The sequence below is a fragment of the Nerophis ophidion genome, linkage group LG08 (genome assembly GCF_033978795.1).
Source record: "Nerophis ophidion isolate RoL-2023_Sa linkage group LG08, RoL_Noph_v1.0, whole genome shotgun sequence".
Classification (NCBI taxonomy): Eukaryota; Metazoa; Chordata; class Actinopteri; order Syngnathiformes; family Syngnathidae; genus Nerophis; species Nerophis ophidion.
Genome location: NC_084618.1, coordinates 66343864 through 66368526, shown reverse-complemented (window position 1 = coordinate 66368526; position 24663 = coordinate 66343864). Strand labels below are relative to the sequence as shown.

Here is a 24663-nt window from a genome sequence, read left to right as displayed (position 1 = left end):
GGATATGCCGCAGGAGCGGGTATGCACAACGGACAACATGGAACTCCCAATGGTAAGCTTGCAACATACTTACTAGCTACCAGCTAATACCTTTGGCCATTAAACTCTAATGCTGTACCTAATACTTTCACCACAAGAGTAAAAATCGTATTAGCTATTTAAATTTTGTATGTTTTATTTATTGTAATTTGTATGATGGATCTTTGATTATATGAAGCTTATGGATACCCAAGTGGCGGCGCTAACCAGCCTTCCAAACCAGGTCTTTGTGATTTTACCTCTTTATATTCATGTCGACATAAATTAATAAACTAAGTGATCCTGCTTCCTCCTTGTGACTGTTAGGATATGGCAATGTTCCAAATGGAAATGGCATTAAACCTAATGGTAAGACTTCTCTTTTTTTATGTTTTTAAAATTCAAATACTCATTTCCACTATAGTAGTGTCTGAGCTATTAAAGGAACATTCTGTTTTTCAGGATATGGTGCAACCAGAGGAGGTACCGCAAGAGCGAAATAAATTGGCCAATGCATTTAAAACACAATTACTATTAAATGCAATCTCTTTGATTTTTTTATTTTTATTTTTTCAAGGTTATGGAACTGGAGCTGTTCCTATTGGATATGGAGGCAAACCTAATGGTACTGGATCACAAAATGGTTTATCACTTACACAATCACAAAATTTCCAATACTACCAAAACTATGGTATAAAATGTTTGCATCTGATTAAAGGCCATGGAGCTGGAGCCGTTGGTGTTAAAGGATATGGAGCCAAACCCAATGGTGACACTCATACACACCTGTAAATGCACAATGAAGCACCCATATTAGAACTCCTGTGCTCTGTGTTCTCCACAGGGCCGGGAGTAAAAAATGGTGCAGCTCTTGGAGGGTCTGGAAGTAAACTAAATGGTGTGTTTCATCTAGTCAGAAAGGGAGTGCCACATGTGTGGGTACATTTATGATCAATAGAAACTATAATATACAGGATATGGAGGAATTGGTGCGGGCCCAAACCCTCCAACCAACAAAGGAGTGGGAGCTGTGTCACCTGGCCAAGGTTGTTCTTTGTACTTTTCTGATATCAAACTATGCTGGACATCTGAACTTGGATGTGTTGTTTTATGTCCAGGTTATGGGGGTGCTGGTGGAATACCTACTGGACCGATGCCTAACACAGGTAACTCTGCTATAGGGATGCATGTGGTCTCCTGCATTCAGACCAGGATTATGTTTGGTCCTCAGGTTATGGCCAGATTCCGTATGGAAAAGGTCCAAAGTTACCTGGTGCACCAGACGGAAGAGGTCTTAAAGGTGACGTTTTGTCACCTCAGCAACCAAGGTCAGCACCACAGGAGGGTGCTGCTCCTCAACGGCCAATCATAAGAGGTGATATGCTTCCTGCGCCTGAGCCTACAAATGGTGGCCTTGTTCTGGTGACCCAAGACCAGTACCAAAGACTGCCCTCACCTGTGCCACAAGGGAAAAGCTACAAGCAGCTGATGCCTCAAGGTTTTCCAGAGCAGATTCCTGCATTTCCTCAGGGCAAAGAATCAAAGCTGGGAGAGCATCCAAACACTGGTTCCACATTCCCTGGTTCGCAAGACAAGAGTCTGAAAGCCGCACCACCAGCAGGGGTTCACAACCCGGCAGTAGAGACCCCCGGAGCTCTTCCTCAGGGCAAGTATTGATCTGCTTCCTGTTTGATACTTTTCAATGGGAGTGCTCTAGAATTTACCAACAGCTATATCGCTCCATGCTAATATGCTTGATTTGGAAAGTAAAGCATTTAAAATGTGCTCCGTTGTTGACCGCATGTATGGCCTCTAGGTTATGTGATTGACAGCACCGGGCCCAAACAAAAAAGTGCAGAGGCAGATGTGTTTGGGGTGGGCAACAGTGAGGGGGATGCTGTTCCTCAAGACATCACACAAGCTGCTCCTACAAGTTTTGAGAACACCCTCCTTGAAAGAGCACAGAGAGTTTACACCCCCCCAGAGGAGGGAGTCAAGCATCTGGAGCCTGAGGAAGGACCTGACAAGCTTGGGGTCAAAGGTGTCCATTCAGGGAAAATTGGGTCGATTGGTAAACTGAATTATGTAGATCCTGAATTAGATGTCATAATGCATGTTGTAGTGTTGATTGACCCTTTTATGTTGAGATGTTTGTGTGGTATTTGTTGCATGTAATGTTTATTATCTTGGAAAATGTCATTTGTTTTCTTTTCTGTTTGGATCTTGACATCTTCTCACAGCTTTGCCATTTATTTAATGTTCAGTTTGCTGCATGCAGTGTAACCTAACAGTGTGTTTTTACAGTAAAACATAATGTCACATGCATTCTTGGTCTACAAAAAGACACATTTTGTCATTCCTTTTTAGAGTATGGAGGAGCTTCAAACTCTAAAGGACAGGGAGCTAAAGCAACCAAACCTGGTAAATATACATTATCTGGCTGTAAATATGCATGTTTTATTACCAGTATTTCCCAAACTTTTACTGAGCCAAGGCACATATGCGAAGTGTGCATGACTTATTTTGTTGTTCGAATGACAGCAAGTGGCTACATATTTATTTTTGTACCTTTCTGCCATCTGGTGGAAGAGCTTTTAATTGTATACTTCAGAGCTTTTAATTGTATACTTCACTAGCTTATAGATAGATCACAGGTATAAAACTCAAGGCCCAAAGCCAGGTCTGACCCGCCACATTTTATGGCCCCTCAAAAGCCTGGAAATATCGATTAAAGTACTTTTCTTACCTAATGTATTTAGTTTTTTCCGTTTTTGACAGAAAAAAAATATATGTACCGCATGCATTTGCATGTCTTAAACTTTAATACCGTGACCCTGAAAGGGACAAGCAGTGTAGTAGATGGATGGATGAATTAACAAATACACCAAATTATATTATACATTCCAAACATTTTTATTATAGTAAGTACTAAAATATCTGACTTATGGTTTATCCATCAAATTGTACACTCTAAAAAATGTTTTAAAGTAAACTGGTAGCTCAGTGGTCAGATTTTTGCTGTAAAAATTATACTGTTACCATTTGCAGTATTACTGTATTAACTGTAAATTATATAGTGAAAAAATAAACAAACTGGCAGCTCACTAAATGACAGTTATCTGTAAAAAAAAAAAAAAAACCTGCAAATTTTAAAGTAAAGTTCTGGCAACTAGCTGACAGTTTTATACTGAAAAATCTATTAAGTGTACATTTTTTCACCTTTTTATAGCCGTCTCTCAGGACTGCTGTAAGTGCGATGTGGCCGTCAATTATGAGTTTGACATCCATGATTAGATGAACAGATTTGCACTGCATGAAATTGTAAATCTTTAGACTAACTGAAATTGGATAATTTCGAGCAGCACATCAGCTCTTTTACAGAATCTGCCACAGCACAGTGGCTGGGAATCACCTTCTACATGTTGGGGTGGTACTGATTATTATATTGTATGTTTTTTTCCAGACTGTGGCCCTGGAGGTGCAAATGGGCAGTGGATGAAAATACCTAGACCAGGTAGTGCAAATCTTTTAAGTGTATTACTGGATCTAATAAACTCATTTTGGGACATATAACCAGTTATTTTATGACATGAAAATGTGTAATTGCCATTTTTGGGTCTAATTTTAAATGTCTAATTTATTCATTTATTGCTATAATGCAGGACCTGAAGCATCAGCAGGCACAAACACCAAAGGTACTAATTCTATACAACACTTTTAGTTTCTCTTATACTTGTAAATATTTTTGTTCTTAGGTTACATAGCAGGAGTTGGTGTTCCTCACAATAGATATGGTGCTAAACCAAACGGTCAATGTCTATTGCTCAATTGTTTTTTAAAATTGCAAATATTCTATAATCCTTGGGAGGTTACGGAACAGGAGGATATACTGGGCCTCGAAATGGATATGCAGCTGGTAATTTTTTCACCACATTGTGCATGCATAAAAAATCGGTTAGTCATCAATGCGTGATTGTTGTGAATGCAGGCCTTGGATATCCTTTCGGAGGCAAGCCCCAGCAGCCAAGTGAGCACACTATTTACACGCGTTACTTGGTGCAAACAAGTATTAAAGGGCTTTTTGTCAGTTTACAGACAAGGAGCTTATCTTGGAGGACCTGGCTATGGAAAAGGAAACTATTATGCAGGTGAGCATTCATCTGTGCATGTCTATACAGTTCATGCACAAGAGTATGTTAATAATGAACATTGTGATGTACTGTATTTACAGGAAATGCAGGCCCTGGAGAAGGTGTCAATTCTAAAGCAGGCAAGCTCTGTGCTTATCTTTATGTGAAAATGGCTCCAGCTTACTCAAGTTGATGCTGTTCATTATGCAGGCTATCCAAACGGCTATGGTGCTGGTTTACAGCCTGACTATGCTAGTAAGCAACAAAATGCTGTTTTGAAAGACATCGATGTGTTTAGATTTGTTAAAATATTTGAACTGTCTGCAGGTCTTGGCTATGGTATTCCTACTGCTGATGCAAAATCAGGTATGGCAAAACGGCAAGTTTAGACCTCACTGAGGATGTGCTAGTATGTTTGGCAGAGACTGGAATTTTTGGGTGTTACTTTTTATCTGCTAAACCTGCAGGTGGTGGCATGCAGGTTCCTTACAATGGTGCACCAGCAGTGCCAGCTGGACTAAATGGTAAGGTTTTACTGGGAGTTTAAGTTTGAATATGGAGAGATCAGTCTTTTTTTTTTTTTTAACGTGGTCTTTTTAAATGCTTCAAATATGATGCATATTTATTTTAGGCGCTAGTCAGACTGAGCCACAATCAGCTGGTCTTGGTCCTAGTAGAAAGCAAGGCCCCGTTCATGGCGGTATGTTTCATCTTTGTGTGTCAGCCTGTGATCACAGTATTATGTAACTATGAATCAGGTAATATGAGTGTCTACATAAGCATCTGCTACTTAATGTGCAATGACAAAAAAGCCTTGGACATACTTTTTTTTACTTTATTAGCGCTACTTTGTTTGAAATGATCTTGAAGGATATTTTTTGATATCGTGTTTAAAATAAAAATGTAATAATTGAAATATTTTTTTTGTTGCAATTTTCTTGCTTAATTTTAAAAGGAATGGATGGCTTACCTTATGGCGTTCAGACTGGGATGGGTGCTGAAAACTCAAACGCCAAGTATGGTGAGTTTGGTTGCATATTTTTAACAAAAGCCATCTTTTTTTTCATCTATCTTTAGTCTCCTTTTGGTTTTGATCAGGTATTGGTGGACTGCAGTTCGGTGGCAACCCCTTGGCAGGAAATGATGGTGGAGGAAATTATGGTAGGTCATATTATGATTTGTAAACTATTACATACATTTTAAGGCAGTTTGAAGTCTACATAACATCTAATGGTAGTTATGTGGTCTACATTTTGCAGAGATTGTTTTACAGTTTTCAAGCCGCTTCCTTCAGTATGCGCCGTTTTGTGGGCAGTCTTACTTATGTGGCTCCACTTCGACTATCTCTTCCCAGCCATCTTTGTTGTAGTTTTTAGCGCTTCCATAGTGAGTCTACTGACGGCTGAAGTTTGAAATATACGCTATATTGTAGTTAAATGTCAACAGCGAGGATGCATGTCGATGTACAAACCAGTCTGACCCAGAACTCAATAACAAAAAAGAAGGAACTTGGGTAAAATTACACCATATATGGGTAATTGCTGACGTCATCTGTGTCAAAAACGTCACAGGTTGTGCAAAATCTTCAATTTGATTTTCACATTTTTTAGACTTATGCAGATAACAAATACACAACAGCAGGTACCAATAAGTACAAACCCCCTTTCCATATGAGTTAGGAAATTGTGTTAGAGATAAATATAAACAGAATACAATGACTTGCAAATCCTTTTCAACCCATATTCAATTGAATGCACTACAAAGACAAGATATTTGATGTTCAAACTCATGAACTTTATTATTTTTTTGCAAATAATAATAAAGTTAGAATTTCACGGCTGCAACACATGCCAAATTATTTGGGAAAGAGCATGTTCACCACTGTGTTACATCACCTTTTCTGTTAACACTCAATAAACGTTTCGGAACTGAGGAAACTAATTGTTGAAGCTTTGAAAGTGGAATTCTTTCCCGTTCTTGTTTTATGCAGAGCTTCGTCCAGGGTCTCCGCTGTCGTATTTTACGCTTTATAATGCGCCACACATTTTCGAGGGGAGACAGGTCTGGACTGCAGGCGGGCCAGGAAAGTACCCGCACTCCTTTTTATTTATTTTTTTACCAAACCACACTGTTGTAACACGTGCTTAATGTGGCTTGGCATTGTCTTGCTGAAATAAGCAGGGGCGTCCATGAAAAAGACTGCGCTTAGATGGCAGCATATGTTGTTCCAAAACCTGTATGTACCTTTTTAGCATTAATAGTGCCTTCACAGATGTTTAGGTTACCCATGCCTTGGGCACTAATGCAGCCCCATACCATCACAGATACTGGCTTTTGAACTTTGCGTCTAACAGTCTAGATGGTTCGCTTCCCCTTTTGGTCCGGATGACACAATGTTGAATATTTCCAAAAACAATTTGAACTGTGGACTCGTGAGACCACAGAACACTTTTCCACTTTGCATCGGTCCATCTTAGATGATCTCGGGCCCAGAGAAGCCGGCAGCGTTTCTGGATGTTGTTGATAAATGGCTTTTGCTTTGCATAGTAGAGCTTTAACTTCCACTTACAGATGTAGCGACAAACTGCATTTAGTGACAGTGTTTTTTTTAAGTGTTCCTGAGCCCATTTGGTGATATCCTTTAGAGATTGATGTCGGTTTTTGATACAGTGCCGTCTGTCACTGTCATTCAATGTTGGTTTCCGGCCATGCCGCTTACGTGGAGGGATTTCTTTAGTCTCTGAATCTTTTGATGATATTATGGACCATAGATGTTGAAATCCCTAAATTTCTTGCAATTGCTTGTGGACAAAGGGGTGTACCTCGCCCCATCCTTGTGAAAGACTGAGCATTTTTTGGGAAGCTGTTTTTAGACCCAATCATGGCACTCTCCTGTTCCCAATTAGCCTGCACACCTGTGGGATGTTCCAAATAAGTGTTTGATGAGCATTCCTCAACTTTATCAGCATTTATTGCCACCTTTCCCAACTTCTCTATCACGTGTTGCTGGCATCAAATCATAAACTTAATGATTATTTGCAAAAAAAAATGTTTAACAGTTTGAACATCAAATATCTTGTCTTTGTAGTATATTCAACTGAATATGGGTTGAAAAGGATTTGCAAATCATTGTATTTTGTTTCTATTTACATCTAACACAATTTCCCAACTCATATGGAAACAGGGTTTGTAAGAAAAGTTGGTGTTTCCTTATAGCTTCTCTTGAAATGTCTGCCCATTTATTTATTCAGTGAAAATTAACAAGACAGTCATTTCTGTATTCTTAAATATGTGTAATTTTATCATGCAGGTTATGGCATCCATTGACCTCTGCTAAATGACCTAAAATATAGGGAATATGTGAAGAAGCAATTTTGCTGTGAGGAATGTAAATCAATTTTGTTTCAGGCAGCCAAAAATATTAAAACACTTTAGCGTCTATCAAGACGCAACAGGACCTCATGGATGCATCCCAGCTCAAGACACTGGCACCTACTGGACTATGTCATTGTGAGGTAAAGGGACAGACAGGATGTCAGGGTTACAAAGGCGGTGTGCGGTGCAGAGTGCTGGACTGACGATAGGCACCTTGTGTCTGAGCTGAACATCAAGATCCATCCTCCCAAAAGGCCTCAAGATTCCAAACTTCTGAAGCGCTTGAACGTTTCTAGGCTCCCCAATGCTTCTGTCAAGCAATCGCTGACTGAAGAGCTCACCAGCAAACTGCAGGACTTGAAACCCTCTGGGAACCTCGAGGAGGACTGGACTGCGTTCAGAGACACCATCTACACTGCTGCTCTCAATGCAGTAGGATCTACAACCCGCAGGCAACAGGACTGGTTTGATGAGAACAATGATCACATCAGAGATCTTCTCCAGGAAAAACATCCTCTGCATAAAGCCCACCTCAGCGATTGAACATCCTCTCGAAAACAGTCTGCCCTCAAGAAAATCAAAGCAACCATCCAGCGAGAGCTGCGATGGATGCAGGACGACAGGCTCTGCCGAAAATCTGATGAGATTCAGTCCCATGCAGACCAGAATGACAGCAAGAAGTTCTACAGCACCCTCAAGGCCATCTATGGGCTCACAGCATCAGGATCTTCCCCTCTCCTCAGTGCTGGTGGCAGCACACTGGTCACAGACAAAGAGAAGATCCTTGAGCGTTGGGCTGAGTACTTCCACTGTGTTCTCAACCGCCCCTCAGCCATTAATGAGGAAGCTATTGCACGCCTCCCTCAAGTCCCTGTCAACACCTCCCTTGACGAACCACCAACGAAAGCTGAGGTCATCAAAACCATCAGAGGACTTCAAAATGGCAAAGCACCTGGTGTTAATGCAATTCCAGCAGAAATCTACAAAACTGGTGGACCACCTCTGACCAAACAACTGTTAGACCTATTCTGCACCATGTGGAACCAAGGGAAGCTGCCACCAGAGTTCAGACGCCTTAATCATCATTCTATACCAGGGGTCGGCAACCTTTTCCACTCAAAGAGCCATTTTGACCTGTTTTACAAAATAAAACTATGGGAGCGACAAAATTATTTTGAAATTTAAAATGAAATACCACAGTGTACAAAGTTTTTTTTCTTTTTTTTTTCTTTTTTTTTTCTTTTTTTTTTTGTTGCTTTGTGCTATGTATGAACCAGGGGTCTCAGACACGCGGCTCGCACCTGTTAAAATATAAAAATGTAATATTAGTGCGGCCCGCAAGTTTTATTTGAATGCCGCTTGACAACATAACATTTGCCAACGTTCTCTATTTTTCCGGGAGACTACCGAGTTTCAGATCAACCATTCTCTTGACTGTCTGCTGGTTTTCACCGAAACAACAATGATAAGGGCGTGCTATGATAACAATGTGTTTTAGCGCCCTCTACAACCGTAACAAACAGCTTACCAGCCCATTCACATGTCGTATGAGGCTTCTGCAGACACACATAAGCGACTGCAAGGCATACTTGCTCAACAGCCATACAGGTTACACGGAGGGTTGTGATATAAACAACTTTAGCACTCTTACTAATATGTGCCACACTGTGAAACTTCACCAAACAAGAATGACAAACACATTTCGGGAGAACATCCGCACTGTAACACAACATAAACACAACAGAACCAATACCCTGAATCCCATGTATCCCGAACTCTTCCAGGCTACATTATACACCCCGCCCACCTCAACCAACGCATGTAGGGGGGTGGTTGTTGGAGGGGGTGTCTAATGTAGCCCTGTAGAGTTAGGGATGCATGGGATTATGGTTATTTGTTCTGTTGTGTTTATCTTGTGTTACAGTGCGGATGTTCTCCGAAATGTTTGTCATTCTTGTTTGGTGTGGGTTCACAGTGTGGCGCATATTAAGTGTTAAAGTTGTTTATATCACAAACCTTAGTGTAACCTGTATGGCTGTTGAAAAAGTATGCCTTGCAGTCGCTTACGTGTTGATTCAGCAGCCACACATTAGATGTGACCGGCCGGCACTCGGATAGCATAGTATTAAAGCGGACGCGACGACATGGTCGAGGGGACGTTTAAGGCATTGCTATCACGGCACGCCCTCAATATTGTTGTCCGGGTGAAAATCTGAGAATGTTATCCTGGGGAGATTTCTGGGAGAGGCACTGCTATCCGGAAAACCTCCCGGAAAAATGGGGGGGGTTAGCAAGTATGCAGCTGAGCCACAGAGTGATCCAAGAGCCGGATGCAGCTCCGGAGCCGCAGGTTGCCAACCCCTGATCCATACAAATGCAAGGGCAATGGCAGGACTGCAACAACCACCGCAGCATTGCTCTGCTGTCTGTAGCAGGAAAGATCCTGGCCAGAATTCTGCTAAACCGCCTGAAGGAACATCTTGAACACAAAAACCTCCTACCGGAGAGCCAATGCGGATTCAGACAAGGTCGTGGTACAGTCGACTTGATCTTTGCTGCTCGCCAACTCCGAGAAGTGCTGAGAACAGAATGTCACTCTATACTCCATCTTTGTAGATCTGACGAAGGCTTTCAACACTGTCAGCCGAGAGGGCCTCTGGAAGCTCATCACTAAGTTTGGCTGCTCAAACATCTTCATAAACATTATCTTTGGATTCCATGATGGAATGCAGGCACAATTCCTGGACAACGGTGTATCATCTCAGCCTTTCCATGTGGAAAATGGAGTCAAACAAGGCTGTGTTCTGGCACACACTCTGTTCAACATGTTCTCAGCCATGCTGACAGATGCTTTCCGGTTTCGGGAAAAAAGGAATAGACCTGCGCTACTGCACGGATGGCAAGCTGTTTAATCTGCGAAGACTCCAGGCAAAGACAAGTACAGACCACCAAGGTTTGCGACTTCCTCTTTGCGAACGACTGTGTCCTGAATGCTTCCAACGAGCTGGAAATGCAACTGAGCATGAATAACTTCGCCACGGCAGGCTCAGACTTTGGACTCACCATCACAACAAAGAAAACAGAGGCGATGCATCAACCTGCTCCTGGAGACCCGTACACTAAGCCCCTCGGTGAAGACTTCAAAGATGCAGTAAAGTTTTGTCTACCTGGGTAGCACCTCGTCACGCATGGGCAACATCGACAAGGAGGTCATGTGTAGGATAGTGCATGGAAGTGCTGCATTCGGCCGACTCCGCAGTTCTGTCTGGGAGCACAGAGGGCTCAGCCTACGGACCGAACTGAAGGTCTACCGCGCTGTTGTCCTACCCGCCCTGCTTTTATGCCTATGAGACCTGGACTGTATACAGCCGGCATGCTAAACAACTTAACGCCTTCCACATGAGATCACTCAGGAGGCTGCTCAACATCAGGTGGCAGGACAAGATCCCAGACACCGAGGTCCTCCATGGGGCTTAGATGGAGAGCATCTATGCCATCCTCAAGCGTTCACAGCTGAGAAGGGCTGGCCATGATTGCTGTATGTCAAACTAACGCCTACCAAAAATGCTCCTGTACGGTGAACTGCACCATGGAAAGCGCTCACGCGGCGGACAGCAGAAACTCTTTCAGGACATCAATGGCTGTGATCTTGACCCAGAGACCTGGGAAGCTGATGCCCAACTCGAACTGCCTCAAACTGGCGCTCTGCAGTCTGGCATGGTGTAGCTGACTTCGAGGAAAAACGCATCAATGAAGCCAAACAGAAGCGACAGCTCCGCAAGACCAGAGACCGTACCTCCCTCTAAGCCAGCCACCCTGCAGCCATAACCTGCCCTCACTGTAGCCAGTCATTCCACGCAAGGATTGACCTCATCAGCCATCTTCGTACACACACACACACACACACACACACACACACACACACACACACACACACACACACAAATCAATGTGAAGTCACCTGGGCATCATCGAAAATGAAGGACGAACATGACATATGCAACCAAATAATGGTCCATTGCTATTTACTGTCATAATGGGACACCCTACAACTCCTTCGGGGGGTGCCCACACCCCAGTGTATGTATTTTTTTTTGTGTGCAATTTCTTTGGCCAAACACTGTTTAATTTTCTCTGCCTATAGTAAATAAGAACAGCTTGACATAAAAACTGTTTTGTGTGTTTGGGAACAGTTGATGGTTGTGTGCAGTAAAACTCAGGTCTCCTTAAAGGCCTACTAAAACCCACTACTACCGACCACGCAGTCTGATCGTTTATATATCAATGACGAAATCTTAACATTGCAACTCATGCCAATATGGCCGGTTTAGTTTACTAAATTGCAATTTTAAATTTCCCGCGAGGAATCCTGTTGAGAACGTCACGGAATGATGGCGCGTGCGCCTGACGTCACCTGTTGTAGCGGACATGTTCTTCCAGCCCGATCCAAGCTATAAGTAGTCTGCTTTAATCACATAATTACACAGTATTCTGGACATCTGTGTTGCTGAATCTTTTGCAATTTGTTCAATTATTAATGGAGAAGTCAAAGAAGAAAGATGTAGGTGGGAAGCGGTGTATTGCAGCTGCCTTTAGCAACACAAACACAGCCGGTGTTTCCTTTTTTACATTCCCGAAGGTGAAGCTTTACTGTTGAACAGAGCGGTCAAGCAAACATGGTTCCCGACCACATGTCAACTGGCAGGTTTCGGTGAGAAAATTGTGCTAATAAGTCGGCTTTTACTGTAGATATGAGCGGAGCTTGCGGACTATTACCTCCTCCCACCGGAGACACTGGCAGTCACTACACCCGTGGCCACACCCCTCCGACTTTCAGGTACCATATAATCTCACTAAAACACTAACACAATAAGCAGATAAGGGATTTTCCAGAATGATCCAAGTAAATGTCTATCCGAATCGCTCCCACTGCCCTCGCCTTTTTTTTTTTCTTCTAGTCCTTCACTCTTACTATCCTCATCCACGAATCTTTCATACTCTCGAATTAATGGGAAAATCGTCGCTTTCTCTGTCCGAATCGCTCTCGCTGCTGTTGGCTATGATTGTAAACAATGTGAGGATGTGAGGAGCCCGACAACTGGTGACGTCACGCGCACATTGTCTGCTACTTCCGGTACAGGCAAGTCTTTTTTATTAACGACCAAAAGTTGAGAACTTTATCGTAGATGTTCTCTACTAAATCCTTTCAGCAAAAATATGGCAATATCGCGAAATTATCAAGTATGACACATAGAATGGACCTGCTATCCCCGTTTAAATAAGAAAATCCCATTTCAAGTTGCCTTTAATGTGTGTTCCATGTCTTCCGTGTCGAGAGCCGTTTTGATTTCGGGCTTACAAGGGGAAACAAAATGAATGGGTTGGGCTTTGTTTTATCCAAACTCACATTTGTCCAAATGTGGCCAAGTAGATGCATAGTGGGTTTCCTGGACGTCGACATCGCTAAAAGAAACATCTTAGGAAGAGAATACCTCTGCAATCTCCCACTAGTTTTTTTTTGTTTTGTTTTGTTTTAAATCGCGCGCTTAAATATTCCCTCTTCTCTTCTCCGATGTGCGTATCTGGCTTGAAGACCCGTCCTATCTTTCCTCTTACTGGCCTGTCCGCAATGTTTTTCCCTAATCCCACCAATCATGGATTTTTTTTCCCCCATATATTTGCCTGAGGAGTTGCACTAGTCTATTTTTCTTTTTATCTCTTCTCCCTATTCTTTTGTAGCTTTGTAGCTAAGCTACCAGCTACATGGGTGTAAAAATAGCTAAGCTGTGGAAACTGCTACTCATTCAAAAATTAGCAAAGCTACTGAGAAATATACTTTTAAGCTTTGATACATGTAGCGAGCTACTGCCCAACATTGGTGCGGATGAAATGTGGCTATTGGTCAGGCCGCCCCAATGGCTGTGCTGCTGGGCACAAAATGCCTGTACTGAGAGGTACACAAAGTGGATAAAACATTGGTTTTACAAACCATTAAACAAATTTAAAAGTAGGTTTTGGTGCATGTATCACGTCTCTGTGTACAATATTTGTTTCATGAGGGGTTTGTAAATGGTTTGTACATGCTTGCGATATAGACCTTGCAGTCTTTCTCTTGGTACTTTCTTACAAATGTTTTAACTAAATTCAATAATGTCTGACCTTTTAATCAAAGTGCTAGCACTTGCAATTTTATTTGGCCCCAAGGGGGTTTATTTTCCAGCAATGGTCAAATATATTTTTTTAAATCACATAGACTAGGTCAACTCATGGGATGATTTGTTTCAGTACTTGATGCCAAGGAGTTATACGCAAGCAAATACATTGTTTGGCTGTGCGATAAGAGGATATGAAAATGGGAGCATTGTTTTGGCCAACATTTTTAAAAGCCAGCTTTGAAAAAGTAACGTGTATCTGCCTTTTGCCATTCATACATTTTTGTTTGTGTTCTGTGAGTAATATGGCTTGTGATGTCATTGCAGGTGGTGCTGGTATGGGAGGGTTTCCATATGGTCTGTATAATGCACCAGCAAGACAATGTATAGCAAAAGTGAGATGGTGGTGAATGTTTATCTACTTTGCTCAGGATACGGTGGCTTTCCCAACCTTCTAGGTTTTGGCAGTAATGGAAATATTGCTGGCAAATATGGTGAGTAGTTTGTGTTAACACACACATGATGGTTTTGGTGTTTGGATTTGTTTCATTTCTTTCTGCAGGATATGGAAGAATGCCCCATGAAGCTCAGCCAGTTGGATTTGTTCCTCAAGTCCAGTCTCCTGGTGCTGGCATATATGGTAAGTAAAATTTTATTCCTAAAGCGCTTTTCACAGATTAAATCACAAAGTGCTGTACAAAACATAGGTTAAGTTAAACATTTATAACATCAGGGGCAACATCATAAAAAGGATACCAAGTGGATTAAAAATGATAGTTAAAAGGTGCATTAATTAAAAGCTTTACTAAAAAGAGACATTTTCAAATGTTTCAACAGTCAAGATCACGGAAGGACTGGTGCAAATTGTTCGAGTCTGGGAGCAATAGCCTGGAATGCCAGGTCTCCACGGGTTTTAAAACGAGTTTTCGGGATCTTTAGAAGACCCTGGCCTGGAGACCAGGGGCTGTGCAGTGATGTACTGAGGGGCCCCACCATGCAACGCACGGAATGTCAAGACTAAAATCTTAAATTCAATGCGGAATTTGACTGGAAGCTAATGAAGACTTGATAAAACGGGGTTGATATGGGCTGTTCTGGGTGCACTGGTCAAAAGTCTGGCAGCCGCATTTTGTAACGTCTGAAGTCTCTTTAGCGTTGACTTGTTGAAGGGTGAAGAGAGAATCGCAATAATCAAGACGAAATGAATGATAATTTCGAGATCCAATTTTGAATTACAAATTTCTCACTTTAGAAATATTTCTGAGATGATTAAAAACAGTTTCTGGTCAGTTGACAACAGTGACCCTCCAAAGACATTGACTGATCAAACACAACCACAAGGTTTTTGAGGCTGCCTTTACCAGATATACCCAGAGCACCAAGAGAGTTCTTGATCAGGGGGATCTTCTTATTGGGGGTATTGATCAGAGTTTCTATTTTGTTTGAGTTTACCTGGAGGAAATTTGAGTACAACCAGTTTTTACTGGAGGATACGCACTCCAATAACTTAACCTAGACTGTGTACATTTCAGAAAACCTCATTTTGAGTTATTCTACTCCAACATTCAGGTCCAGCTGGTTCACCATATCAGTCAGGAGCTGTTGGATTTGCACCAAGTGAGAATTATAGTTAGAGCCATCATACAAAACACCAGTTTGTTATTCATCTAACATGTGTTTCTAAGGGGGCGGTGATGGTTACTATGTGCCACAAGGTGCTGAGCTTGGCAGTGAAGGAAAGCCTGCTGGGAAATACGGTATGTTACACTGTCTTCAGAAAAAGAATTTCCTACATAGATTTTTGATTTTTCCACAGATAACCAGGGAGTCCCCATCTCACAGTCTCTTGAATCAGCGTCTGAAAGTCAATCTGGTATAAATCATACTTTCCAACATCCCTCTGCAACATAGAAAGAAGCACAGTGTAAATATGTTCCGTTTTAACAGGTCCACCTTATGAAGCTCAGCCAGATACCTCAGCCAATACTAATGGTATGTCTATCAATTGAAATATCCCTCCCAACCCCAATTAATATTTACTTTATCTTTTCTCAGTGGAAAGTGTTCCAGCACAAGCAGATACAGGAATGGCGACTAAATATGGTAAGTGGCCTCCATGTTTTTTTGGGCTGGAGTGTAGTCATGTAATGTCATGTTCTGCTAATTCCAGAAAATGTTGGCTATATAAGTGGAAGCAAACTGCAGCCTGAAGGTAAGACTACCATAGGGAAGTTAATAATTGGAAACAAACAACTTCCCTTTTTTCCTTTTCAAAGTTGTTTCGCTACCTGCTGCGCCCACTCCCGGCCCTATTCTGGAGTCTGCCCTCACACCCGCTGGAACAGATGACCTCTCTTCTGACCTCACGGGCCCCGGCGGCCTCATTTATGATTCTGCGGGCGTGGGTGACAAGCAGGCTCGGGGTTCAGAGCACCCGGACGACGCAGAGCAGCTGCCACGTCAAATACACATCCAGCAGCACCTCAAACTGCATTTTCACCCAAAAGGTATGTAGTGGTTAACTAAAAGAGCACTCTAATATACTTTTTACATTGAAATATAGTCATGGGTTGTGATCTAAATGTTTTGCAAGACATGTAATACAGCTATCCTTAAAATTGTGTAATCATTTGACTTATGGACAATTGGTCTGTCCACACGAACACAGGTACTTTATGAAAACATTCTTTTCTATGTGTTTAGGCCTCTTATCCATCCGCAAAGAGGGACACCATGGGGGCATGAAAACAGTTTGAAAAAACATAGTGATTTTATTCAACACCAGAGCAAGAATGCAAAATCATCCATCTTTAAAGTAATTTTGTTGAGGAAAACATCTCAGAATGCATGCACGTCCGTGCGAATGTAATAGAAGCCAGTTAATTTTAAGTAAAGCGCTGAATTTAAAGATATCTATGTCATGGTACAGCTATTACATCACAAACGTTAAGAGGTATTGTATTAAGTCAGCTGTTTTTCCAGGCTTCTGATTAGACAAAATGTGCATGACAGCAAGGGTTTGTGTGGACAGTCAGTTTTGAAATTACACTTGTGGGGATGGAGATTGTTTTTTAACCCTGGATATGCGTGTTTATGTGGACATGGCCTTAAATGCCAAGTCCCTAAAACTGTTTGCTTGATGGCGGCCATGTTATTTAATCCATTTTGCTCAAATGTACACTTGACAGTCACCTATAGGTGTGTAGCAAATTGGTAGAGCACATTAAGCTGTTAGAAGTTTTAAGTCAATCCGATTTATAGGGAAAATAACGGCATATTTGTCAAATAGCACAAAAAATTAGGGTTGTGCGACGGATGACACAAATGATAGAAATTTGGCTGATAATCGAGCGTTTAATATCTTCATATCAGGATAATCTTGACACAAAATCTAGCTTTGTCCTGCAAATTTGACAAGCAAATGAAGGAATTTCATACCAGTCAACACTTGCTTTTCACAATATGGGAAATTTGCCCCAAAAATTGGTAAGAATTAGGTATTTTCATTTCCATCACAAATAGTTAATTCAATTTAGAAAAATGTTACACTGGCTTTTAACCCTCTAGTAATCTAGTTTGATACAAGGAACTCTGTAATATTGCATAAATAAACTATTTCGGGCCCCTTTAAAGCGCTTATGATTGAGAATTTGTTCAAGCTGGCTGATACTGTTTCCCCCTTGACATTACAGAAAATATGAGAAAAATATACTTTAAGTAGTAGTCATGATTAGGTGGCGGCCAAAATCCGGAGACAAAGTGGCGGAGAGAAAAGATGAAAAAATGGGATTTCCTGGCAAAACCAGAAACGTTGACAGCAATGTGTCAACGCGATGTAGTAACACTTGCTTCCATGGCAGCAAATAAACAGTTTTTACAAGTATGTCACTGGAGTACTGAGGCAAGGAATGCTATACATGCTACACACTATAGGATACCAAAAAGCATTGCTTCATGCCTGCTATGCTAGAGCTTTTAAATGTAGACTGGTGGGCGGATTGATACAAATATTGAATAGTGATACAAAGTACTTTATTATATCCTTTGTTGGCGATACTGCAGTGATCGATCATTTTTACGATCACAAAAACTTTTTTTAGTTAATTCATGAAAGATGCAATAGTAGTTCTTGCTTTTTAGTTATTTTACACATTGACTCTTTTACATTTTGTACCTAAAAATATTTAGGGAAATTTGAAAACCAACACAAAGTCGCCAAACGGAAAAATAAGTGCTCATTACATTTGTACATATGTGCAGATAGAAACCATGTTACACAGAAAGTAATCGATTATAAACAGTTGATTAGCAAGATGATTAATAATTTAAAGGAAATAATCCGGTCCGATCCGGTGGCCATGTACCGCTTGCCTGTGTATCGGCTGGGGACATCTCTGTGCTGCTGATCCGCCTCCCCTTGGGATGGTTTCCTGCTGGCTCCGCTGTGAACGGGACTCTCGCTGCTGTGTTGGATCCACTTTGGACTGGACTCTCGCGACTGTGTTGGATCCATTATGGATTGAACTTTCACAGTATCATGTTAGACCTGCTCGACATCCATTGCTTTCCTCCTCTCCAAGGTTCTCATAGTCATCATTGTCACCGACGTCCCACTGGGTGTGAGTTTTCCTTGCCCTTATGTGGGCCTACCGAGGATGTCGTAGTGGTTCGTGTTGTGGTTTGTGCAGCCCTTTTAGACACTAGTGATTTAGGGCCAAATAAGTAAACATGGATTGATTGATTGATTGATTGAACTTGAAATGATGCAATTTATGTGTCAGCATCTATATTGGTTGTGTATATATGACAAATATATTGTGATGTATATCATTATTACAGGAGGCGTCAATATATTTTGTGAACGATTTTAGGCCCTATCTCTCATCCCTGAAAGCAACACAGGATGTTTTTAACCAATTTTCACTATATGCAGCAGTTCAAGAGTAAAAGTTAGCTTTCTTGTGACTGTAGGAGCACCACTGTAGGGTAAGGTGTTCAAGGAAAGCTGGCTTTTCTTTTTTTAGAATACTATATTTAGGTTTGGGTGTGTATTGGTGCTTACTATACAGAAAATACAAGTGGCCGTAACCGGTTTCTCACACGTAAATTGGATGAACTGCCATTGCAGAGGAACTTTCAGTTTTTGTTTTGCTGGGCAGAATTTAAAAAAATAAAAAACTCAAATTCCCATGAAACTTGCTAGAGGGGCGAGGCTTGAGGAGGAATTCTGGATTTGTATAGCGGACTTCTGTTTTTTTAAGATGCATGCATGTCAATGAAGGTGTACAACTTTATATACGTTATTGCTTGAATTGTAGGAAAATAACAATCTTTTGTTTTTTTCCTTTAGGGACCAAAGATGCTAATCACGATTTGAATGGCTTCTTCGGGAACAGTGGCTACAAAGGTAAAAACAAACGTTTATGGATACATTCTCACCTTTCTCATATGCACTTTTCCTCCCACACAGGTTAATGATGCCCATCCTTTCTCTTCCTGTCATTGTATGATAGTTTTTTCATCACTTGCTGATTGTATATTCTATTTACTCCTGCCCATTACTATTTACCATTTTGTAGACACTTTGTTTTTTGTGCATTTTATACATAGTTTTATGCGCCCTGCAATTTCAATACATCCTGCACTTTTGTGTTCATGCAAACAAATCAGAATACTTCTAATAATGCATTATAATTTATTTGGCATGGTAAAATTGTATTACTACCTGTAAGCATGTGTTTTATATATATATATATATATATATATATTGTACAGTATTTGATGGATTAAAGTCAGACACACCAAAACTTTGTACAGTTTGTAAGTTAAAAAAGACTTGGGCATAAGTACCCATGTGATTAATTCTAATACTTCTCTGTTTGTAAATAAGAAATTTGAAATGTGATTGATCTGTTTGCTAAGACGAGAGTCTGATGCAGTAGTGTGTGTGGCTCTTTGCCAGGATTAGTGCAGCTTTATCCTTAAGAGTAAGAAGGGCGTGCTGATTGGTTGGACTGCAAGCATGCTGCTCAACCAGGGCTACAGGTTGCCTGCGCTGCCTGCCGCAATTACACCTGTGCAGGGATGGCTGGCAGTCGCAGAGGTCTTGCCCTCGTCAGGGTCTTGTGCGGCCTCTCTTAAGAATGCTGCATGTGGCCAGCAGGGAAGTTATGATGGTTCGCAAAGGGCCACGGCTGTTGGACTTCACTAAAACCCCGTCTCATCTGCAATTCAACAAGTATGTCCTGACGGGCTACCGTCCAGTGTCCACCGCTCAGGAGTGTCTGCGGAGCCTGTTTTACATGCATAATGAGCTGGGCAACATCTACACTCATGGTGAGACTTTTCTGTCTTTTTAAACATGCATACACTAAAAGATGCTCACCTTGTCGCAGATGTCTACTGTACTCTCACTAGTGACCGTTTGAAAGCTGACTTGACAGAGCTGTGTAATGAGGATATGGGGTATTAGCTCTAATCTGCCCTGTGAATCCCTGTTCTGGAAATATCCAACTGTTAACCGGCTCTTTATCGGCTGACTTCTCCTTGCTTAAGTTTATAACTGCACAATCAGCCAAATATATCCAACATGTGCATTTACAAAGAATAATGTTGGGCATGTTATGGGTTGCACCATGCTGAGGTGTCAAGTACTCCAGGTGGGTCAGGCTCTGCTTCATTTTCTCCTTCACCATCCCTTAAGTTAATTAAGTCTAACACTCTTACTGAGGAAGCAAAGGGTATTAATGCATGTGTGCCAGCTTGGTTCCGCTCCAAACAAATGACCGCCTGCATCTTCTCTGCAGGTATTCCCTTCTTCCTCTTCCTGGTCCTCCTGCCCTTCAGAATTCCTTGGAGAGAGGTGGACAGCGCCTGGATCTGTGTGGTCCACTACTTGGCCTGCCTCAGCCCCACAGTGGGCTCGGTGGTCTACCACGTGTTCATGAACCATGTGGGAGGGGAGCACGTGTACGACACCCTGCTCTCGCTCGACATGTTTGGTGTGTGCTTGGTCAGCACTCTGGGTAGGTGGAAAAATATCTCAATAGATGTCTTACATGTTTAAGGAACCACATCTGGTCTAACAAGGCAGTGTAACCATGTGATCGCTGCTGGCAAATTAAATTAGAACTAACTGAAACTTAAATTATATGATCAAAGGTGAACACTTTTTTTTTTATAATTGTCTCACTCACAATCCCTGTAGGAGACAAGACTTTTTTTTTTATGCTTTCTAAATCATAACTAAATGTTAGCAAGAGGTGGCTAACAATGCAGGTTGTTTTATATTCATGCCATAAGTGCAGTACAGTACAAACCTTAATTTTCATGCATTGTACACTGTCACTGAAGGCATCAATACTATGAATGAACACATGTTGAGTTATGTACTTAACAAAAAAATGTGAAATAACTGAAAACATGTTTTATATTTAAGTTTCTTAAATAGCCACCCTTTGCTCTGATTACTGCTTTGCACACTTTTGGAATTCTCTCGATGAGCTTGAAGAGGTAGTTACCTGAAATAGTTTTGACTTCACAGGTGTGCTTGAAGCTCATCGAGAGAATGCCAAGAGTGTGCAAAGCAGTAATCAGACAAGGTGGCTATTTTAAAGAAAGTAGAATAAAAAACATGTTTTGAGTTATTTCACCTTTTTTTTTTTGTTGTTAAGTACATAACTCAAAATTTGTTCATTTACAGTTGTGATGCCTTCATCAGGAAAATAAAACACATTGAATGAAAAGGTGTCCAAACTTTTGGCCTGTACTGTACATGTAATGTAGTAAAATGCATTTTCATAGGTAATTACTGTATTTTGGTCATTTTAAGCACTATTGTGGTGTATTAATAACAGAGCGCATCACAATGTTCGCTATTTCCCTTTACTAATACTAATCATGGCAGACCGTGAACACAACAATGTCAACTTTAAGACAGATGATCCAGAACTTTATATTTCTGAGCCTGAAAATACAGAGAATGAGCTACAAGTTTTGGGTGCTTATAAGCAGTTGAATGTAAAAAAAAAAAAAAAAACACGCATTATGTAGCAGTTTTACCAGGTTCTGAAAAAAATAAAATACAAACTATGAACATATCACTGTACAATGTTTACTTTCAGTTAGATGTTGACTTATGGGATGTTTATCTTTCAGCACAAGACGTGTGTTCCCCATTTACATAATGAATTAAGCATAATGCACTCAAGTTAAAAATAAAATGGGACCAAATGAGCGTCTTCTCACGCCTCCCTCGCAATATCTTAATTGAATCTCAGAGTTGACCAACTTCTTAGCTTATTGCAGTCTCTCAAATAGCGGTGGAAATATTTTCTTCCTGGGGAGGTTGTAACACAACATATTTGAGAAGTGCTGGTGTATGGACACAACCTTCTACCATACAGGTGTGAGGCATGATTTAAAATTTAGCACAGACTTTTACCAACTCCAAGGCGAAGCTGCAGCTCTTTGATGAAAATGTGGGTGCAAATACTGGATATATATGTCCAGTTTCATTTTTTGTTTTTTTTAAATAGGTTTAACGAGTTTATTTTACATTCTTATGTAATCTAAAACAAACTGGCCTACATACATTGTTTTGACTTGCTCCCTTTTTTTGTGCCAAAATTAAATACATTTAAATTTTTAGTGATCTAAATGCTGTTTCATTATGTTTATGGTTGCAGTTAAATATTCAAAATATGACAAGCTAAAATGAATTCATGAAATTTACATACATCTACTTTATCAGTGTTTAAGATATTACTTTCAGATTGTATTTTTGACAAGAACTTCATATAATTTCTTAAATTCACATTTTAGCTAGAATTGGGACTTCACGGTGGAAGAGTGGTTAGTATGTCTGCCTCACAATACGAATGTCCTAAGTAGTCTGGGGTTCAATCCCGGGCTCGGGATCTTTCTGTGTGGAGTTTGCATGTCCTCTCCGGGTACTCCGGCTTCCTCCCACCTCCAAAGACATGCACCTGGTGATAGGTTGATTGGCAACACTAAATTGACTTTAGTGTGTAAATGTTGTTAGTCTATCTGTTTTGGCCCTGCGATGAGGTGGCGACTTGTCCAGGTTGTACCCTGCCATCCGCCCGATTGTAGCTGAGATAGGCACCAGCGACCCCAAAGGGGATAATCGGTTGAAAATGGATGGAACATATGTTGACTAAATTATTTCATATTTGAATTAGAATCATCTTGAAACAAATGTCAGCTTGCTGCAATTTGGCAGTAATTGATACGAATGTATAGTATCTATAAAACAAGTCTTGTTCTAGGTGGTAAGTGTAGAAAAAACTATTACAATTACTTGGGGAGGTCATACTTTTTTTTTTTTTTTTATGCTGGGAGTGTAGTTGTATGTAATCCGACTGCTCTGAGGAAAAACATGTTCTGTCCCTAGGGGCTCTCCCCATCATCCACATCACGCTCCTGTGCCTCCCGACTGTGCAGCAGGCTGCCTTGCTGGTCTACATCTTCTTGTCGGCCTACGGGATCTACTGTGCTACCACGGCTCGCACCAACGTGCTGCGTTTGCAGGCTTTTGTGTGGCAGGCCTTGTTCCGCTTGAGCCTCTTCCTCTTTCGGGCGTACGGTATTGGGGTGGGCAGCCCTAACTCTTTGCATCTCTTTGCCATCATGGAAGTGCTGGCTGTCCTGGGTGGGCTGGTCAACGTTATCCAGATACCGGAGCGTTTCAGCCCAGGGCTCTTTGACAACTGGGGAAATAGCCACCAGATCATGCATGTCATGGTTATTTGCGCCATCATTTACCTGCACTGGGGGACTCTGGAGGATCTGACCTGGATTAAAAACTACCAGTGTCCTAGTCATTAAATCAAATTTATTTAGAAGTCAATGGATTAATGGAGCTAAGTATTAAAACGCACTTTAGCACTGGTGATTGATACCAGACACCTTACTTGAAATGTCATCAATGAATACTTGTAACAAAAAATGAACGTTTAAATATGTATAAAAATAAATTGTTATATCTTTTATCTATTTGTGACCACATTAGTCCAAATTCAGAGAAAAATACATTCTATTTGGTCTTTTCAGATTGGGCCTACATCACACACAGCTTATGAAAACAGTTGTAATTGTGAAACCTTAGTTACATTTGTGAAAATATAATAAATGAACATTAAAGAAGTACAGCAAGTTACCGTTAGAATGTGTGACCCCAACTCATCAAATTTCCGACAAGCGGACATTAGTGTATGTAACCCGCCTGGTTCAGTCCCTGCTTTCTGTTCTGCTCGGGACTTAACTCTAACTATTGTCCAGCATGAGTGTGCTAGCTACCGTGCTAAAAGCCAGAGTATAAACCTGACAACTAGCAATGTTCTTAAGGTAGGCAGGGAATGACTAATTTACTAATTTACACATGGCCCAGCCACCCTGGCTGCCTTCTGTCACACTAGTCCCCCTAAACCGCTCTCATCCGGGTCATGGCACTAGTGTAACCCGCTTGGTTCAGTCCCTACTTCTGTTGGTCAACCAGCATGAGAGAAGTGAGTGTGCTAGCTACTGAGCTATCAACCCAGTAACCAGCGTTGCTTGTGCAGTTTAACCAAAGTAGACATGGCCCAGCCACACAGGCTGGCCTCTGTTACATCTAGACCACATAAAAATAAAATCAATTTACCAATACCTCTAAAATTTGGACTGAATCCATAAAGAAAAAATGTAGTTTGAGAGACTGCAATACACATTTGACCCCTTTTTCAGCATGAAAACCACACTAGTCCAGTTTGAGATCAAAATAAGCCACTCGGGGCTCTAGTTATGAGTCCAGTTGTAGTGGTTTTGGATCTGGACTAATTTGGTCTATGGGCTGAAAAGGGGTTACATGCAAGGTAAGTATTTTGTCAAAATGTTTGACAAGGTGGGTGGAGCTTCTGGTCACAAGCAGCCACATCTAAGTCAAGAGAGGGACAGAGGAGATTAAATCCATGTTTATGAAATGTGCA

General features: G+C 41.2%; 2 protein-coding genes across 2 annotated transcripts; both read left to right on the top strand.

The window, feature by feature from the left end:
* The first annotated feature begins 347 nt into the window (after positions 1-347).
* LOC133558453 (fibroin heavy chain-like) lies at positions 348-19448 on the top strand. Its single transcript, XM_061909835.1, has 34 exons — positions 348-387; positions 481-501; positions 596-643; positions 737-787; positions 863-916; positions 993-1064; positions 1137-1184; positions 1250-1684; positions 1835-2059; positions 2386-2439; positions 3482-3532; positions 3681-3713; positions 3887-3934; positions 4007-4045; positions 4107-4166; positions 4250-4288; positions 4359-4403; positions 4476-4514; positions 4616-4672; positions 4780-4848; positions 5104-5169; positions 5247-5309; positions 14003-14032; positions 14107-14169; positions 14238-14315; positions 15245-15292; positions 15361-15432; positions 15492-15548; positions 15623-15667; positions 15731-15778; positions 15846-15887; positions 15952-16182; positions 19026-19082; positions 19146-19448. Exons 7-34 carry the CDS (start codon positions 1172-1174, stop codon positions 19148-19150), a joined length of 2112 nt encoding a protein of 703 aa, XP_061765819.1. The 5' UTR covers positions 348-387; positions 481-501; positions 596-643; positions 737-787; positions 863-916; positions 993-1064; positions 1137-1171; the 3' UTR covers positions 19151-19448.
* Positions 19449-19674: 226 nt separating this feature from the next.
* On the top strand, positions 19675-24343 carry paqr4b (progestin and adipoQ receptor family member IVb). Its single transcript, XM_061909474.1, has 3 exons — positions 19675-20011; positions 20482-20700; positions 23091-24343. Exons 1-3 carry the CDS (start codon positions 19819-19821, stop codon positions 23522-23524), a joined length of 846 nt encoding a protein of 281 aa, XP_061765458.1. The 5' UTR covers positions 19675-19818; the 3' UTR covers positions 23525-24343.
* Positions 24344-24663: the final 320 nt, after the last annotated feature.

Coding starts and splice junctions, on each gene's coding strand:
- paqr4b (XM_061909474.1), top strand. CDS start 19,819: ATGCTGCATGTGGCCAGCAGGGAAGTTATGATGGTTCGCAAAGGGCCA. Junction 20,012..20,481: donor GGGCAACATCTACACTCATG/GTGAGACTTTTC, acceptor TCTTCTCTGCAG/GTATTCCCTTCTTCCTCTTC. Junction 20,701..23,090: donor GTGCTTGGTCAGCACTCTGG/GTAGGTGGAAAA, acceptor TTCTGTCCCTAG/GGGCTCTCCCCATCATCCAC.
- LOC133558453 (XM_061909835.1), top strand. Junction 4,404..4,475: donor TTTACAGCCTGACTATGCTA/GTAAGCAACAAA, acceptor AACTGTCTGCAG/GTCTTGGCTATGGTATTCCT. Junction 15,668..15,730: donor TACCTCAGCCAATACTAATG/GTATGTCTATCA, acceptor ATCTTTTCTCAG/TGGAAAGTGTTCCAGCACAA.